This window comes from Nothobranchius furzeri, chromosome 1 (genome assembly GCF_043380555.1).
Source record: "Nothobranchius furzeri strain GRZ-AD chromosome 1, NfurGRZ-RIMD1, whole genome shotgun sequence".
Lineage (NCBI taxonomy): Eukaryota > Metazoa > Chordata > Actinopteri > Cyprinodontiformes > Nothobranchiidae > Nothobranchius > Nothobranchius furzeri.
This window is the reverse complement of record NC_091741.1, coordinates 109,209,784-109,227,965: the sequence shown is the minus strand read 5'-3', so window position 1 is coordinate 109,227,965 and position 18,182 is coordinate 109,209,784. Positions and strand designations below refer to the sequence as shown.

The window sequence follows — 18,182 nt, the reverse complement described above, 5'->3', positions numbered from 1 at the left end:
CGGGGTCTTGTTCACGAGTGAGGGTAGGAGGGATCGGGAGATCGACAGGCGGATTGGGTCGGCGTCTGCAGTGATGCGGACGCTGAGCCGATCTGTCGCGGTGAAGAGGGAGCTGAGCCAGAAAGCCAGGCTCTCGATTTACCGGTCGATCTACGTCCCAATCCTCACCTATGGTCATGAGCTTAGGGGAATGACCAAAAGAACGAGATCGCGGATACAAGCGGCCGAAATGAGTTTCCTCTGTAGGGTGGCCGGGCTCAGCCATAGAGATAGGGTGAGGAGCTCGGACATTCGGGAGGGACTCGGAGTAGAACCGCTGCTCCTCCGGATCGAAAAGAGCCAGTTGAGGTGGTTTGGGCATCTGGTCAGGATGCTCCTGGACACCTCCCTGGGGAGGTGTTTCGGGCATGTCCTGCCGGCAGGAGGCCCCCGGGTCGACCCAGGACACGTTGGAGAGGTTACATCTCCAATCTGGTCCGGGAACACCTTGGGGTCCTGCCGGAGGAGCTGGTGGAGGTGGCCGGGGAGAGGACGGTCTGGAGCTCCCTAGTTGGGATGCTGCCCCCGCGACCCGGACCCGGATAAGCGGAGGAAGACGAAGACGAATCCCACGTGATCTGTGCATCCATAGGCTGCACAACAAACAGGAATATTGGTCCGCCCTGCGTGAACTCCAGTTAGGCTTGGAGAGTGAGGAACCCATCCAATATGGCAGCGATGCCATTACGCTCCCCAGCGCCCAATGGGGCGTCTAAGTATTCATGTCCATGGTAGAAACGCCCAACAGGATTTCTAGCAGACTTAGTAGCGACACTACGGCTCGGCTCACCTCAGGTGCATGTAATCTCACAACAGACAAAAACAGCTTCCAAAAACTGTTTATGCACATAAAAACAGGTCATTCTGAAAGAAACAGGCAGCAGTAATAAGGCCTTAATCTGACATCAGAACAGCGGTTTGTCTTTTTTATATGAATATACAATATTCTATGGTTGAACATAAATTACTGCTCTGACAAACGAGGTTAGGCATCAAATGTTTCAAACATTTAAATTTCAAAAGGAAGAAAACTATCTCCAGTTTCATCGTCAGGACAAGTCTAACAGCAAATTACATTTTTACACCGACCGTCTTTGAAACGTCCAGAACAAGCGTCGTCGGATTTGGCCGTTGGTTCCTCATAAAGCTAATAAAGACTTGCAGTTGTGATGCAGAAGTCCGTGAATAAAAACATGTTCAGTCAGATGTAGTCGTCGTCCACGGGCTCTCCTGGAGTATCGCAGTAATGAAGGAAGAGGACCACCACTCGTTGAAAAACACCTCTTTTCCTCTGTCTGCACTCTGAGATCTCCTCACCAATGGTCTCCATGCAGATGTCAGCAGACAGCTGTCCTTTACGCCGTGGAGCGTAGATGGTGGCTAACACACGACACACAGAAAACGGGTTTATGTCAGCATGGCGCATCTTTGGCTGTCACAAGGACATTGATGTAATAAAAACACTCAAGAACAACTTACACACATCCTTTACCTGTAATATTTATGGTAAAAATGGTAAATGGACTTTATTTGTACAACTCTTTATAGGGTTGCTACCCCCAAGGCACTTTACAACTAACTAGTCACTCACCCATACACAAACACATAAAAGCCCATTAATGCTTGTTAATTTCCTTCCATTTAACACTACGCTGGCTTCCCTTTCCCACTTTTCTCCTATATAGTCTCTTTTCAAGTCTTCTAGAGCCAAGTACAGTCTAGGAAGTATTTTCTGAGTCGCCCGTGATTCATACGCCTCGGTCATGAGTTTAGTTTATCTTGTCCGGTTTGTATTATTCTCAAAAGCTGAAAATAAAGAAGCACATGTCCCTTTATTGATGGAATATGTGCATTTACATTTTATTCTTTCAGAAAGAAGGTTGTAAAAATATGGACTGTTAATATAAACAGCTGTCAGAGCAGGTCGATGGATGTTTTTACAATACTTACTGCTTTCATCATCCTCAAAGTCGCAGCGGGCATAGCTGTTAGGATTGGTCGCCCGAAGAGTTCTTAGCCAGGGAAAATCTGTCACCATGCTGTAGGGAGCACAATCCACCACTCCTAAAAATCATATCGAAGAGGAATGGAGAAGACAAGAACATGGTTACCCAAACTTCTTTTTACAAATGCCTCGTGACCCATCTATCGAATTATCTAAAGGTTTCTATATTAAGGGTGCAACAGTACATTTGTGTGTGTGTATATATATTTATAAATAAATTGCCATCTCTCCCTCCGTGGGTGTTCTCATCCTTCCAAGCTCAGGTCCTCTACCAGAGGCCTGGGAGCTTGAGGGTTCTGCAGTATCTTAGCTGTTCCTAGAGCTGCACTTTTCTGGACTGATGTTTTTCTTGGGATCTGCATTAGCCACACCTCCAGTTTGGGGGTTACTGCCCCGAGTGCCCCTATGACCACTGGCACCACCAATGTTTTCATTCTTCAGGTTTTCTAGGCTTTTGTGTTTCTTTTTCATGATGTTGCATCACTTGGCATCGCCACATCAACCACAATGGCTGTCCTCTGTTGTTTGTCCACCACCACAATGTCCCACAGGAGCTTGGCTCTCTCGTTTTCAACCACCTTAGGGGGTGTTACCCACTTTGACCTTGGGGCTTCCAGTCCATACTCTGAACAGATGTTCCTGTACACGGTGCCAGCCACTTGGTTGTGGCGATCGATGGATGCTTTCCCTGCTAGCATCTTACACCCTGCAGGTATGTGGTGGATTGCCTCAGGGGCCTCTGAATAGCCTACACCTTGGGTCTTGTCTGGTGTGGTAGATCTTGGCCTCTGTTGCTCTGGTGTTCAGGGCCTGTTCCTGTGCAGGACTTTAACATTCACATGGGCAATGACCGTGAGACCTTGAGAGGTGTGGTTGGGAGGAACGACCCCCAGATTTCAATCCGAGTGGTGTTTTGTTATTGGACTTCTGTGCATGTCATGGATTGTCTATAATAAACACCATGTTCAAGCATAAAGGTGTCCACTAGTGTTTGTTGTTAGCCTCAAGCGCAAACTGCTGGCTTCATTATCACTTGTAAGTCGCTTTGGACAAAAGTATCTGCTAAATACATAAACACGTGTGCTCTTGGCACCAGGATACCTTAGGCTGCAGTTTGATGATCAACTTTCTTGTTGTTTCATCCGATCTGCGGCCGCATGTCTTGGACACTCGAGTGAAGAGAGGGGTGGAGCTGTCAACTGATCACTACCTGGTCAGTTGGCTTCGATGGTGGGGGAGGAAGCCGGTCAGACCTGGCAGGCCTAAACGTAATGTGAGGATCTGCTGGGAATGTCTGACAGTCTCCTGTCAGAAGGAGCTTCGTATCCCACCTCTGACAGAATTTCGAACACATCCAGAGGGAAGCGGGGGTACACTGAGTCCGAGTGGGCCATACTCCGTACTTCCATTGTCGAGACAGCTGACCGGAGCTCCGGCTGCAGGGTCGTTGGTGAATGTTGTGGTGGCAACCCTGAACCCGTTGGTGGACACCAACGGTTAGGGATGATGTCAAGCTGAAGAAAATGTCCTATTGGGTCTTTTTGGCCTGTGGGATCCAAAGGCAGCTGATAGGTACCGGCAGGCCAAGTGGAACATGGCCCAGGTGGCTGTGGAAGCAAAAAGTTTGGCGAGACCATGGAGCAAGACTTTCGAACAGCTTCGAGGAGATTCTGGTCCACCATCTAGCGTCTCAGGAGGGAAAAGCAATGTGCTACTAGCACTGTTTACAGTGGTGACGGTGAGCTGCTGACCCCTACCCGGGTCGTTGTGGATCAGTGGGTGGATTTCTTCGAAGATCTCCTCAATCCCACCAGTATGTCTTCCAGTGAGGAAGCAGAGTATAGGGACTTTGGGTTGGCCTCTCCAATCTCTGGGGCTGAGGTCACTTAGGAGGTAAAAAAACTCTGTGGTGGCAAGACCCGGGGTTGTATGAGATCTGCCTGGAGTTCGTGAAGGCTCTACAAAAATCACATGGACATCAGGGACAGTTCCATTGGACTGGTAGACCGGGGTGGTGGTTCCCCTATTTAAAAAGGGGGACCGCAGAGTGTGTTTCAACTACAGGGGGATCACACTCCTGAGCCTCACCGGTAAGGTCTATTCAGGCATTCTGGAGAGGAGAGTCCGTCGGATTGTTGAACCTCAGTTTCAGGAGGAACAATATGGCTTTTGTCCTAGCCGTGGAACACTGGACCAGCTCTATACCCTTAGGGGGTCCTGGAGGGTGCATGGGAGTTTGCCCAACCCATCTACATGTGATTTGTGGAGTATGGGGTACCAGGCCCTTTGATACGGGCTGTTAGGTCCCTGTACGACCGGTGTCTTGGTCCGCATTGCCAGCAGTAAGTTGAGCTCATTTCCTGTGAGAGTTGGACTCCACCAAGGCTGCCCTTTGTCACGATTCTGTTCATAACTTTTATGGACAGGATTCCTAGGTGCAGCCAAGGTGTTGACGGCATCCGTTTTGGTGACCAAAGGACCAGGGGCCTCATTTATGAAGCTTGCTTATGCACAAAACGGGGTCGGAAAACTGCGTAAGCAACTTTCCATGCAAACTTTGGGATCTAAAAAAAGCTTAACGGGAAAATGTGTGCAACTTTATGTTGACTAAAGACCTGGCTTACGTATATTTTGGACATGGAGAGCACCTGCAGTGCTTCTGCTAAGAAGGATACAATTATGACACACTGGAGGGACTATGTCTCTTGGCTGGCCAGGGAATGCGTTGGGATTTCCCCGGAGGAGCTGGCCCAAGTGGAGAAGGAAGTCTGGGCCTCTCTTCTTAGGCTGCTGCCCCTACAACCCAACTCCGGATAAGTGGCTAAAAATGGATGGATGGATATAAACCCAACAGAACAGGCAGGACTTTCCATATCTAGAGCCTCTTATATAAAAATTGCTTGGACACAAAACTGTAACAGAAAACTGCGTAATTGACTTTCCATGCAAACTTGGTGTATTACAAAGAAAAACTTGATAGAGGCACGTGCTCAACTATGAGCAAACTTTGGGCCAGGTGAAGGCTGTTTAATTTGGCCGCAGTATCCATGATCTCCTTCTTTCGGTCACAACCCAAAGTTTGTGACCATAGTTGAAGGCAGGGCTGGGCAATCAATCGAAAATTTATCATTATCGAAATTTCTGACTCTTATCGTGAAAATTTTTCCTATGTCAATGAATTTGATAATAAAAAAATGAAAAGATGTGTGTACGTTGGCAATGTTCATGTCCCTTTAGGAAGCTGTACCACGTTGAGCCACGTAAAAATGTGACTCAACATAATACATGTGACAGCCCCATCTAGTGGACAACTTGTGTTTCTGTGCATACCTGTAGTTATCGTCCATTTATCGTCACAAGGTGAAATCCTCAAAATATCGTGATACTGATTTTAGGCCATATCGCCCAGCCCTAGGTGAGGGTAGGAACGTAAATCGACTGGTAAATCAACACATTCTCACACCCAGAGCATCAAAATATGACACATGTGACCAAGCCTCAATATATGACGATTCAGGATGCCCCAGCGCATCAGTAGTAGGGCTGTCACGGTTGAGGAATTCCTCCTGCGGTGATTCAGGGTGGCTTAATATTGCGGTGTGCGATATTATTGCAGTCCTTTTTTTATTGCAGTACTATCTAAACATAATGTTTACACATTTAAAAAAGGTTAAAAATTGCAATGCCTTCTTTAATAACACTTTACTGAATGCAGATCAAAGGGCAGTAACAACACAGATCGCAGTAACGTTTGTTTCTCCGACAGTCGGAGTCCGACTGAACTTAAAAACAACAAAATTCAGGAGGAGGTTAAACTTTTAAATGCAAATTTGGCTGCAGCATCTAACAAATAAGAAACAAGTCCCCATTTTGTTTAGTTGTTTAAAATCAAGCATAAAAAAATTACATGTACCGGGCGCCCGCGCGCCGGGGGGGAGGGGGTGGGTGGGCACACTATCATTTCACTTTCACACACACGAATGACGGTGATTTATAGCTCGGTCACGTCCTTGTTACCCACAAGGAAAACCAGCATGTTAACAGTATACGGTTTGAGAGAGGACCTGAGAGGGGTGGCAACATTTGCAGCAACACTGAAAAGCCTCTCGGATGGTGTGCTCGTTGCACTAACGCACACGTACCTGCATGCGACTGGCGAGCAAAGGGAATCTCTCCCGGTTGTTGCTCCACCATGTCAGGGGGGTTTCTTTAGGGTGGATGCATTCCTCCTGCAGGTAGCGAGTGAGCTCCAGCTCGGCTCAAACTCTCTTCGGGACGGTTGCAGAAGCAGTGCTTGTCCGGGACTTCAGCAGGTCTCCGAGCGTTTATTATTATTTTTTGCCGCTGGTGGCAGCGCTGTCTCGGTCAAGGACCCTGGCTGTGCAGCAGCTGACGTACTGAAAACCAAAGTGCTCCCAAAGGAGCGAAGTTGATACCAGTGCAGCCATCCTTCTCAACATGCATCATTGAGTTGAACCAAGTTCAGTAATCGCGGTGGCCCATGATGCAGCGCGGTGGGTTTCTTCATATTGCGATATTTCATTTTTGCGGTTACCGCGACAGCCCTAGTCAGTAGAGGATGATCAGGGACACGTGGCGCCGCTGGTGTCCATATTTGACGCCTGCGGTCACACGGACATTATTCCACGATTTAACCTTCCCCTCACCCCAATCCTAACCTTAACTCAGTAACTCAGCTGAGTTAAGGTTAGAATGGGGGTGAGGGGAAGGTTAAGTAGTTCACAATTCGGTCTAATGTCCGTCTCACTGCGGGCGTCGGACACAGACGCTCTGGGACAGTACGTCCTCAATGCGTCCTCTCCTGACGCGCAGGGGCATCCCGAACTGTCATATATTGAGGCTTGGTCACACGCGTCATATTTTGAAGCTTTGGGTGTGCTCAGCTCTTTCATCACAACTGACCGGGACAACTCCTGCATCACTGCAGACGCAGCACCAATGTGCCTGTCGATCTCCCGATCCATCTTTCCCTCATTCACGAACAAGACCCCGAGATACTTAAACTCCTCCACTTGGGGCAGGACCTCGTTGCTGAGAAGTCTAATTAAATGATTTCATTAAATGTTCCCCTTAGAACTGGAATATCTCAGTGATCCCTGAGCACCACAGTGCTGCTTTTTATTTGATGGCGTCAGTGAATATTGCATTCTTAGCCTACATCTGACCATTTCTTTTTAAGACGTTTTTCTTATTTTTAAAGTCCACTGAGATTGCATCACAGCTCCACCAAAAGCAAGCAGTGTTTTATAGGTCTGACCTGCGTATCATGTATACTAAATTAATACTAATACTAAATAAATAGCACATTCAATATATACAAACAGTGGGTGTGATGAAGAACAGAATTTATTACCTTCAAGTGTGTAGATGTCCCGACCCCAGGGGTATCTGGGATACTTCTTCACATCTTCTTCTGTTCTGGTGGCCTCTGGGAAAAACTCGTACTTGATCAGCTCTCTGACAGAAACAGAAACCCAGAAAGCGAGCAGCGTTGAGTAGTTTGACCCGTTGGACCTCCAAAAACCATCAAGAGACATCAGTCTGTTGTTCTTTTGCTTAAAGATCTCCACAGCCTGAGAATCCTTTGTGTGAGAACTTAACTCCATGTTCATGCCTGGTGGGAACACACTTCCACTTATGTGTTTACATTAACCCGATATTAAGGCAGGTTACACTGCTGGGGCAATAGAAGCTACTCACTGGCTGATGTTGGCTATGGTGTCCATCCAGCTGCGAATGCGAACTTTGTTGCGTATATTTGGTGGATTGCTGAACTCGTGAACTATTGCAATATGATATGGATAAGGCCCCTGGAAGAGCTGCCGCTCCAACGCCACAGAGTCGATCTAAGGAGGAAAGAGAAGCACAACACTGACCTTCAGGAACTGGATCTAAGTCTTACACTGGATTGGACCCAGCTGCTTCAGCAAACCACTCGCCCAACTCATTAGGGTTACGAACATGGGTGGACCATGCCAGTGGTTCCTAACGCCTCAGTACCACCAAAAAACATATGACTGTCCCAATCTCCTCCCAGAGAGAGAGAGAAAGACAGACGCTCATGAAGGACTTTGGCTCTTTTTGGCTCCAGGAGTCTCTGTTGTTGGGTAAATGACTAACAACTAGGGCTGGGACTTGATTAAAAATTTTAATCTAATTAATTACAGGCTTTGTAATTAATTAATCTCAATTAATCGCATTTTAATCGTTCAGGAAAATGTGCTCTCAAATAAAACTTTTAATTAAAATTATGAGACAGAGAATCAAACATTAGACATGGTTCCTACTGTAAACTAAAGCTTTGAATAAAAAAATGCATTTTAATTATTCAAATGTCACTGTGTGATATGAAACAAAACCCCAAATCAACTAAAATTTATAATTTCATATAGAAAACACGTGCAAAGGGTTCCTGAGCCTTTAAAAAGTCTCTCTGTCTAGTTGAATTACTGAAATAAATTTGACTTTGCACCAGATTCTAATTTTTCCAGTTTCACTTGTTTGTATAATTGGGAGTTTTTATTAGCATTTCTACTCATAATGTAGTAAAAACACATAAATAATAATCCTTCAAAATGACAGTAGAACAGGCACAAATATGATCTAGGACTTAAATGTACTAACTTTTAACACCAGAGCAGGCATGGCATATTCTGAGAATGATCTTTTGTAAAGTTCCCATTGCCACCGGGCAGCTGCAGCAGAGACGATCTCTGAAAAATGTCCGTGACACGGACTCCGTTGTTGTCTGGAAGTTTTTTTTTTTCAAAGTTAAGAAAAGAGGCGGACGGGTTTCCTAAATCCTGCATCAGTCCAAGCAAGGCAACTTCTTTCTGTTTTTATTCCGTTTAGTAGCCTTTAGCACTGTGCATTGTTATGTGCGTCAGTGATATTCAGTCTACGAGGAAGTCGTGCAATGACAAAGGTTCCGCCACGCTTGAAATGCAAGCTGCGATTAAATGCGTTAATTTTTTTAACGCGTTATTTTTTTCTAATTAATTAATCGTAATTAACGCGTTAAAGTCCCGGCCCTACTAACAACATAATACATGTCCTTTGACAAATGTTGAGGTGGATCTGCGTCTGCATGACCAAGCCTTGTCCCTGGAGGCCTATTCACTGGGTGATTTCCTGACTGGGATTTGTCCCACAGGTCCTGCTGTATCTTCATAGAGCTGATGTTACAGCAGTGATGACTCCAAACAGTTTTCTTAAGACAAGGAGTCGTGCTGTGACCCTCTGGGGTTAAACTTAAATAAAAACCAGAGAGGACCCCAGTAGTCTCCTACCTGGTGCATCGGGCGCATATAGATGATGCGATTTCTCTCTGGAGGCATTCTAAGGATCTGATCCAGAACCTGTTCCATGTCCAGCTTCTTACACTGAGCAAAATCAAATCTGTTGACAATGGGCGCCCGCTCGATCTGCAGCTGCTTCAACACTCGACACCTGGTGGCTGTAAAGAGGGACGGCAAAAGAACAGAGATTAGTTTTACATAAATGTTGTAATTAATATGAAATGTTTTCTTTGACCACGTTTCATACCTAATTTGTAATATGACCAACGAAAAATCTAAATGTATGTCACGTAGGAGTGCGTGAGCAATACCTCTGATAACAGATGGCTGCTGCTATGTTCTTTTAGCCTAGAAATCTAGAAAGATCATAGGAGCAGCAAGAAGATTTTGCTCTATATGTTGGTCAAGCCACACTCCAGAGGAGCCTCAGCAGGAATACTGTTGGCCTGAACGTTTGCGTTTTGCCAATCACAGTACTCTATATGTTTGGTAGGTGGGATGATGCAACACAGTGGAAAAACAAAGATGGCGACAGCTCATTCGAAACAACTTGCAATCAACGTTGGACTATTTAGACTTGGGCTCATTCTTTTTTTGAGCCCAGAGCAGACAGAGGTTAGGGTTAGGTCCTGTATTCATGTCTTCTTCGATAGGGTGTGGTGGACTGCCCCGTTGACTGACATCTGTAGCAGAGAGCTGATTATTGAGACTTTGAAAGACAACCATAGATACCGCCCCATGACTGAGTCATGGCTAGGGCTGCATGATGTTAGGAAAACCTGCGATGCGCGACAACAGCAATGAATATTGTGATGGTGATATGACTTGCAATAAGCAAACATTTAACTCAAGAACAAAAAAATCTAAAACAAAGACAAAAATTACAAAAAAATGATCCTAAAACATGGGAAAAGCAAAAATTGTTACCAAAAGATGTAAAGAAAGGGAAAAAGAAGATGAAGATGAAAAGGTAATCAGGTAACAAAGCTAATTCAGGTGTTTGCTAGCCACCTAAATTAAGTGCCGTCTGCCTAGGGGGTGGGAATTCAACCTATAAGAACTCTCCCGATTGGCCAAATGAGCAAAGAGCTCTCTTTGATTTGTCAAAAACTTCATGCTTCCGTTTGATTGACTAAATGCTTACAGCAAACCTTAGAGCTGACCAAGCATTGCTTTTTTCTGTTCTTCGCGATTTGCGTATCAGGCATGCTGACAACAGGATGACGACACATTTGCCATGTATTGTGCAGCCCTAGTCGTGGGTGGCCAGACTATACATTCCCATCTATAGGATGGCTTGCCAGGCTAATGTTCTTTAGTAAGATATCAGAGTCCCTCTGTTGGTTACCATGGATGAACATCATCTTGGGACAGTCTTTCAGGACAAGGTCAGTGATTCCACAGTTTGTTAACGTGATGCCAACCAGGTTCTTACTCTTCAAAGTCAAAACCTGTAGAAGATAAGAACATCTTTGTAAAGCAGTCAATTCCTGTGTCTATCAAATAGACCTGTAGACACCACTGTACATCACCAGGATATCACCTGGATGTCACCAGCTGAGCTTTGATGGGTTGTTTACTTTAGGCCACATCTGCAGTGGACTCTAGAGCTTTCTGTCCATTCTGATCCAAACCACAGTCGGTGTGTTTACATGCGCATCAGAACAGCGAACTATTGCTCTAAATAGACTGACTTTTTATTTACATGCATGTAAACGAGTTAGTCTGGCTTCCTGCAGTCAGTTTCTGTGTCTGCTCTTTTCCTGAGTCTGCTATTTGTGTATGCAAGTGCACGCACGCATGTTAACAACTCTTTTTTCAATCCATCCATTCATTTTCATCCGCTTATCCGGAGTCGGGTCGCGGGGGCAGTAGCCTAAGTCGAGAGGCCCAGAATTCCCTCTCCCCAGGCACCTGAGCCAGCTCTTCCGATGGAATCCCAAGGCGTTCCCTGGCCAGGTGAGAGACATAGTCCCTCCAATGTGTCCTGGGTCTACCTTTAGGTCTCCTCCCGGTTGGACGTGCCCGGAAAACCTCACCAGGGAGGCATCCTGACCAGATGCCTGAGCCACCTCAACTGACTCCTCTCTATGTGGAGGAGCAGCGAATCTACTCCGAGCTTTTCCTGGGTGACTGAGCTTCTCACCCTGTCTCTAAGGGAGAGCCCAGCCACTCTGCGGAGAAAACTCATTTCAGCCACTTGTATCTGAGATCTCATTCTTTCGGTCACTACCCAAGGCTCATGACCATAGGTGAGGGTAGGAACGTAGATCAACCGGTAAATCGGTTGGGGCTGCATGGTGGCGCAGTTCTTAGCACTGTTGCCTCGCAGCATGAAGGTTGCAGGTTCGAAACTCGGCTTGCGGCCTTTCTGTGTGGAGTTGCGTGTTCTCCCCATGCATGCGTGGGTTTCCTCCGGGTACTCCGGTTTCCCCCACAGATCACAACATGCCCTTTAGGTTATAAATTGTAAGTCGCTTTGGATAAAATCAAGAGCTTCACCTTCTGGCTCAGCTCTCTCTTCACCACGACAGACCGGTGCAACGCCCGCATCACTGCAGATGCAGCACCAATCCGCCTATCGATCTCACGCTCCGGTCTTCCCTCACTCATGAACAAGACCCCGAGATACTTGAACTCCTCTACTTGGGGCAGGACCTCATCCCTGACCCGGAGAAGGCATTCTACTCTTTTCCAGGTATTTTTCTAACAGGAAGTCTGGTTGAAATAAGTCTCCACCCTTGGTGTAACTCACACTTTTGTTTGGTTTTCTAACGAACATGTAAACTAGGATAAAGACTCTGAGTTTATCATTTTAGATCGACTTAGATGCACATGTAAGCATACTGAATGAGTCAAGCACAATTCACGATGCTCTCCTTCCTTTAACACGGTAAACACTTGGAGCCTGAACTCACGCGGAGCCAGTTTTGAACCCCACTGATGTCTCACTGGCTGAGTGGGAGGACAATCAGCAGTCATGTGTGTGTACCTGAACGTGGTCGTCCTCAGTGACAGGGTCCGAGGTGCTGGTTGATTTGTCAGCCATTTGTTTCCTTTTTACTGCCACTCGAGCCCTGGGTCTGCAGAGCTCTACGGGGAATGCATAGAAAGCAACTGAGTGAGAATCAGGTAGGTCTTGGTGGCCTGATGCAGGATTCTCTGGTGAGAAACACAAACTGCAAACAAAGACACTAAAAATCGTTCATTCAGCTGGAGACTGATGTTATGCTTCACTAATATAAAGCTGCAGTTGCAGAAATGTCCAGCGGTTCAGACGTTTATGGACTGTAGCTCCACTTTTACCTGTCTCGGGTACCAAAGGTGCAGAAGACAAGCGAGTGCACGATCTAGTCAAAGGCCTTCTGGGAACAAAATCCTGACCGGCATTTTGGTGTGACCCGGTACCAGAGGAAGCCCCAGCAGTGTCTCTGTGTCTCTGTCCCAGAGTGCTAGGAGCAGGACATCTGGACTCTGGTCTGTCCACACCAGCAGAACCAGAAGCCTTCCTCACCCCAGCCCCCCGTGTTAAACTACACCCAGTCTGTTCTTTACACAGGTTCTTGTCACTCCTCATGAATCCAGAAGCTCGGTGGTTGTTCGTTCTGTGGGTGTTTCCACCTCCTACTCCACATCTCTGCATTGGGCTGGAGTGGACTGCAGCAGATCCAGCCACTGGTCTGTCTCTGGAGTTTGCTCCTTGCTCAGCATTCCCAGTGCTCTGTTCTGTCCCACCATCAGTCCTTGGTCTTGGATTGGCCTCCGCAGTATCACAAGTCATTTCTTTATTGCTAGTCCTTCCAGAGCTCTCAGTAGCAGCCTTGATGTCTGCCTTAATTTGTTCGCTGGTCACCTGGCAGCTCTTCTCACAGCTGCTCTGTAACAGCCGAGGCTTAGACTGATCAGAGGCAGCAGCGGTGCTGCTGCGCCGAAGTGGAGTTTTTCCTTTACCTGTGGAGGAAAACAGAGGCTGAATAGGCATTGTACAGGAGGAAACCTGCAGCCCTGTAAGGGCATGCCCTGGGCCTGATGAATAAAGCTTGAATAAGTGTCTTTTTTTCCTCGTGTCCTGTCTGGCTGTGAAGCTAACAGAGTTGATGTCTGAATAAGTGTCTTCAACACAAACGTTGTGATTTAAATAAAAGATTGACGGGACATTTTTGGCAACTTTAAGCAAACCCTGAACCTGGTTTAAGCAGATTTTTGAGACAGAGAAACTGGCAGAGCTGCTTGTGAGATGGTGACAGGGTGAATTTAAGCTACACGTTCAGATCTGCCCTTAAAGTGTTCATCGCTACAAAAACGCTGTGCCACTTTAAAGTTCTTCTGTTTGTGATGCCACAAGTGTGACCCCCAAATAAAACACTGTTGCCATGCCTTTACTTCAGAAACAAGCACCTCAAGTGAAATTGCATGTTCTAGACCTCTTGGTTGTCATGGATACCAGTGAAATGCCACAGATCAGCTAACTTATGTACAGTACGTCGCTAAAGTATTCCAACCCTTTGAACTAGTACAGTTTGACACCTCATAACCACAAACTTAAATGTTTTATTGAGTCATTCAGATTCTATGTGATAAACCAACACAAAGTAGCAAATTATTATGAAATGAAATTAAACTGATCCATCCATTTTCCTCCGCTTATCCGGGGTCGGGTCGCGGGGTCAGCAGCCTAAGCAGGGAGGACCAGACTTCCCTCTCTTCAGCCACGTGGGCCAGCTCCTACGGGGGAATATCAAGATGTTCCCTGGCCAACTGAGGGACATTAACCCTCCAGCATGTCCCGGGTCTTCCTTTGGGTCTCCTACCAGTCGGACGTGCCTGGAAAACTTCACCAGGGAGGTGTCCAGAAGGCATCCTAACCAGATACCCGAGCCACCTCAACTGGCTCCTCTCGATGTGGAGGAGCAGCGGGTCTACTCTGAGCCCCTCCCGGACGACCGAGGAGCTCACCCTATCTCTAAGGAAGAGCCCAGACACCCTATGGAGAAAAGGCATTTTGGTCGCTTGAATTCTCATTTGGTCACTACCTAAAGTTGATACATAGTTTTCAAAAGATAGCAAATAAAATTCAGAAAAGTGAGGCGTATATTTGTATTCGGCCCTCTGCACTCTTAAACTCCTAAATAAAATCCAGTACAGTCAATTGCCTTCAGAAGTCACCTAATTAGATAAAAGAGTCCAACTGCAAACCTACCAAGACACGGTCATCCATCTAACCCGACAGACCGAGCTAGGAGAGCTCTGCTCAGAGAAGCTTCCAGAAGGACCATGGTCATTCTGGAGGAGCTGCAGAAATCCACACTTCAGGTGGGACAATCTGTCCAAAGGAGACTGTAAGTTGTGCCCTCCACCAATCTGGCCTACATGGAAGAGTGGCAAGAAGAAAGTCGTTGTTGACAGAAAGACATCAAAGTCCTGTTTGTCAGGAGCCACGTTGGGTTCAGCAGACATGTGGTAGGAGGTGTTTTGGTCAGACCAGACCAAAAGGCAAAGGAAAGGCACTGCTGATCACCCTGAACACACCATCCCCACTGTGAAACATGGTGGAGGCAGCATCATGCTGTGTGGGAGCTTTTCTTCATCAGAGACAAGCAAGCTGGTCAGAGTTGATGGGAAGATGAATGGAGATGAATACAGAACAATCCTGGAGGAAAACCTGTTGGGAGGCTGCAAGGGAGTAGAGACTGGGAAGGAGAGTCACCTTCCAGCAGAATAATGACCATAAACATATAGCAAGAGCTACAGAGGAACGGTTTAGACCAATTAATATTCATGAGTTAGAATGGCCCAGAGTCCAGACCTAAATCCCACTGAGCCTCTGTGTTTGAAAAGAATGATTTCAAAATTTCAGTCTAGTACAAAGTTGAAGGGGGCAAATCAGTTTCATTCTACTTTGTGTTGGTCTATCACAGAAAGAGATTCTTCTTCCGGCTCTTGGAGGGTGCAGATACTTTTTTCCTCCTCTCCTCCATATCTTATCCACAAGGCCCTTTGTCTGTCTCTGTCTGCTGGGTGCACGGCTGCTTCTGCATTATTTCTGGAAAGTGAAATTCACTTAAATGGATCTCGTCAGTTGGTCTCTTAACGCGATTGATAAAAAATTTTCAACGATGAGAACGGGAGAAGGGACTCCCGGATGCCCCTCCGCGACAGACCCAGTTGGACACATCATGGACTCCTGGAAACAGTGGAACTTGATTTGTTTATCTCAGCTGTCTGTGGAGGACTCTGAAGACGAGTGGATATTCGTGGTGTTGGTGTCGGGTTTCCTGCTCATTGGCCTTGGAGGCTGCCTGGCTTACCGGAAAATTAACGAGCTGTCGAGGAATATTGGTCTGATCCCGGAGCTCAGGGATGGTTTGCACCGCGCTGTGAATTCACAGACTCACATAATTGTCGAGATGAATCATAAGCTTGGAACTTTGGCCGAGATTCATTATTGGCACAAAAGATGGATGCCATCAAGGAGAGAGTGGACGAATCAGCACGGATTGGGATAGATTAATGTCCATTATTGGGATTTTGAGAGGTTGAGGACCAAGGAACTGTAAGACAGAGAGGAAATTATCTCTGTCTGGCTCCAAAACAATTTCTAATCAGAATCTGGCGCCCTTGAGCCTGCAAGGCTACAACAAAAACTCCCCCCTCAGAAGATATGTGGAATGTGCCGTCGTTATGGCAGCTCAACTCTGTCTCCTATCCCAGCCTGGGCGGGACTGCGGGAAGGCTGTCGAATCGTTCCAGGATCACTGCAACCCTCCAACCCTCAATGCCCCTCCCCCTATCCACACTGAGGTGACATGCGCTGCTTATCGTGGCAGCAGGAACTGAAGTGGGGATAGTCCCAACCCACCCCACCACCCCACCTAGTGGACACTTATGTTGTGTTGTCTGAAGTCTGTTGCATATCTGAGGTTTTTTTGCAGAGCAAAGCTGCCCTCCCGGTGGAGGGTAGCTCTGAAATGCCTTTTTTCCCCTCCACCTGAACCAATCCTCATGTAATCCTCTTATCTCTATTAAGGTAGTGCGACTCATGGTTGCGAATGACCACAGTCACCAGTTATTGTCTTGTGTCTTGCCCATGTATGTCTGATCTCTGAATTGTGTGTACTGAAACTCTAATTTCCATCTGGGATTAATAAAGTATCTTTGATTGATTTGATTGTGTTGGTCTATCACAGAAACACTCAATAAAAACTTTAAAGTGCCCAAAAGTGTAAAGTTTCAAGGAGTGTAAATATTTTTGCAAGGCACTGTCTACGGATAATATTCATAAGGTACGTTTTGATACCATACCATTTTATTTGAACAGCGCCTTTTAAGATACAGCATGAGAGCTGAACAAACTGAATAAAAAATGTCTATAAAATAATTCAGGAACTGACAATTCAAAACAATTTAATAAATATGGTAAAATCAACTGTAAGAATAGTAAGAGCAATAAAACTAGCACACCAACAATCAGAACAGTCCAGACGATAAAGGCAACCAGTCAAAACAATAAAACCAAGCATAAAAGAGGTCACTGTCCAAAGGCCAAATCATAAAGTGAGTCTTCAGTCTAGACTTGAAAACCGAGACCGTTGAAGACTCATATCGTGAGAGGGAGCGCATTCCGAAGATGAGGAGCAGCATACACAAAAGCCTGCTCTCCTCTTGCTTTATCGTTCATTTTGGGAATGCAGAGCAGCAAGCGGTCACCTAATCTTAGGGAACGCACCGGCACAAAGGTTGTAAGCAGCTCTGACAGGTAGGGGGTGCCATTTAATGCCTTGTAAGCGAATAACAGGATCTTGAGGTGCATCCTGAAAGTCACAGGAAGCCAGTATTGACATGCAAGAACCGGGGTAATGTGACTGCGTTTATTCGCGTTGTTAGAAACCTAGCTGCAGCATTTTGCACAGTCTGCAGCTGGTTTAATGCTGACACAGGAGCACCAATGACTTTGCATAATCCAGGTGAGAAGTAATTAAAGCGTGTATCACCGACTCCAAATGAGGACGTTTCAGAACAGGTTTGAGGCGTACGAGACAGCGTAGTTGGAAAAACATGATTTAACAACTGCGTTTATCTGTGGTACCGCTAAAAATCCTGCATCTAATTTTACGCCGAGGCTAGTGACACACTTCTGGAGTTCACTACACGGAAGACTAAGAGTGGATTATGCGCATTAAAGGTTTTTTTTTGGCTTAAAAAGTATTTACTACATCTTTGCTGCATTTAGACACAAGAAGTTTGCAGTCAACCACTCTTTCACCTCAGAAAGACACTTTAAAACTAAAGCACCCGCGTCTTGATCTTTCATGGCCAGATAAAGCTGACAATCATCAGCATAAATGTGATAGCTGATGCCGTGACGTTTAAAAATCTGACCCAAAGGTAAAAGATAGATGGAAAATAGGAGGGGTCCCATGTGAGGCATAACCCCTAAGCTGCACACTAAAATACCTACTGTCCAGGTAAGAGTTAAACCAGTCCAGCAGAGTCCGAGAGACCAACCCATGACTTAAGGCAATCCAGAAATGTTTTGTAGTCAGTGTCAAGCGCTGCCGACAGGTCCAACAGCATCAAGAGTACATGTGATCCTGAGTCAGACGCAACCAGGATATCATTTAGTACACAAATCAATGCTGATTGGATGCTATGGTGGGGTCTGAAGGCAGACTGAGATACATCAAACAGCAAATTTATGTCAACATGAATGTGGATGTGTAGGAGGCGGGATGTGAGCAAAAACACCTGAGCATTCTAGTAAGGGTGTGGTTTATGAAGCAGACGTTACGTGCAGAGCTTAGGTGGAGTTTTAGTAAGGA

At 46.2% G+C, this 18,182-nt stretch overlaps 1 protein-coding gene across 2 annotated transcripts in view; it reads right to left on the bottom strand.

Annotated features, from left to right (window-relative positions):
* Positions 1-862: 862 nt before the first annotated feature.
* fbxo38 (F-box protein 38) overlaps positions 863-18,182 on the bottom strand; it is a 51,091-nt gene continuing 33,771 nt past the window's right edge. For both annotated transcript variants that reach the window (XM_070553066.1, XM_070553068.1), the window contains 8 exons: positions 12,670-13,314; positions 12,356-12,456; positions 10,712-10,814; positions 9,355-9,521; positions 7,766-7,911; positions 7,419-7,522; positions 1,990-2,103; positions 863-1,419 (listed from right to left, as the gene is read on the bottom strand). In XM_070553066.1, the coding sequence (XP_070409167.1) occupies positions 1,241-1,419; positions 1,990-2,103; positions 7,419-7,522; positions 7,766-7,911; positions 9,355-9,521; positions 10,712-10,814; positions 12,356-12,456; positions 12,670-13,314 (1,559 nt within the window). In that variant the 3' untranslated portion in view covers positions 863-1,240. The remainder of the gene's footprint in view (positions 1,420-1,989; positions 2,104-7,418; positions 7,523-7,765; positions 7,912-9,354; positions 9,522-10,711; positions 10,815-12,355; positions 12,457-12,669; positions 13,315-18,182) is intronic.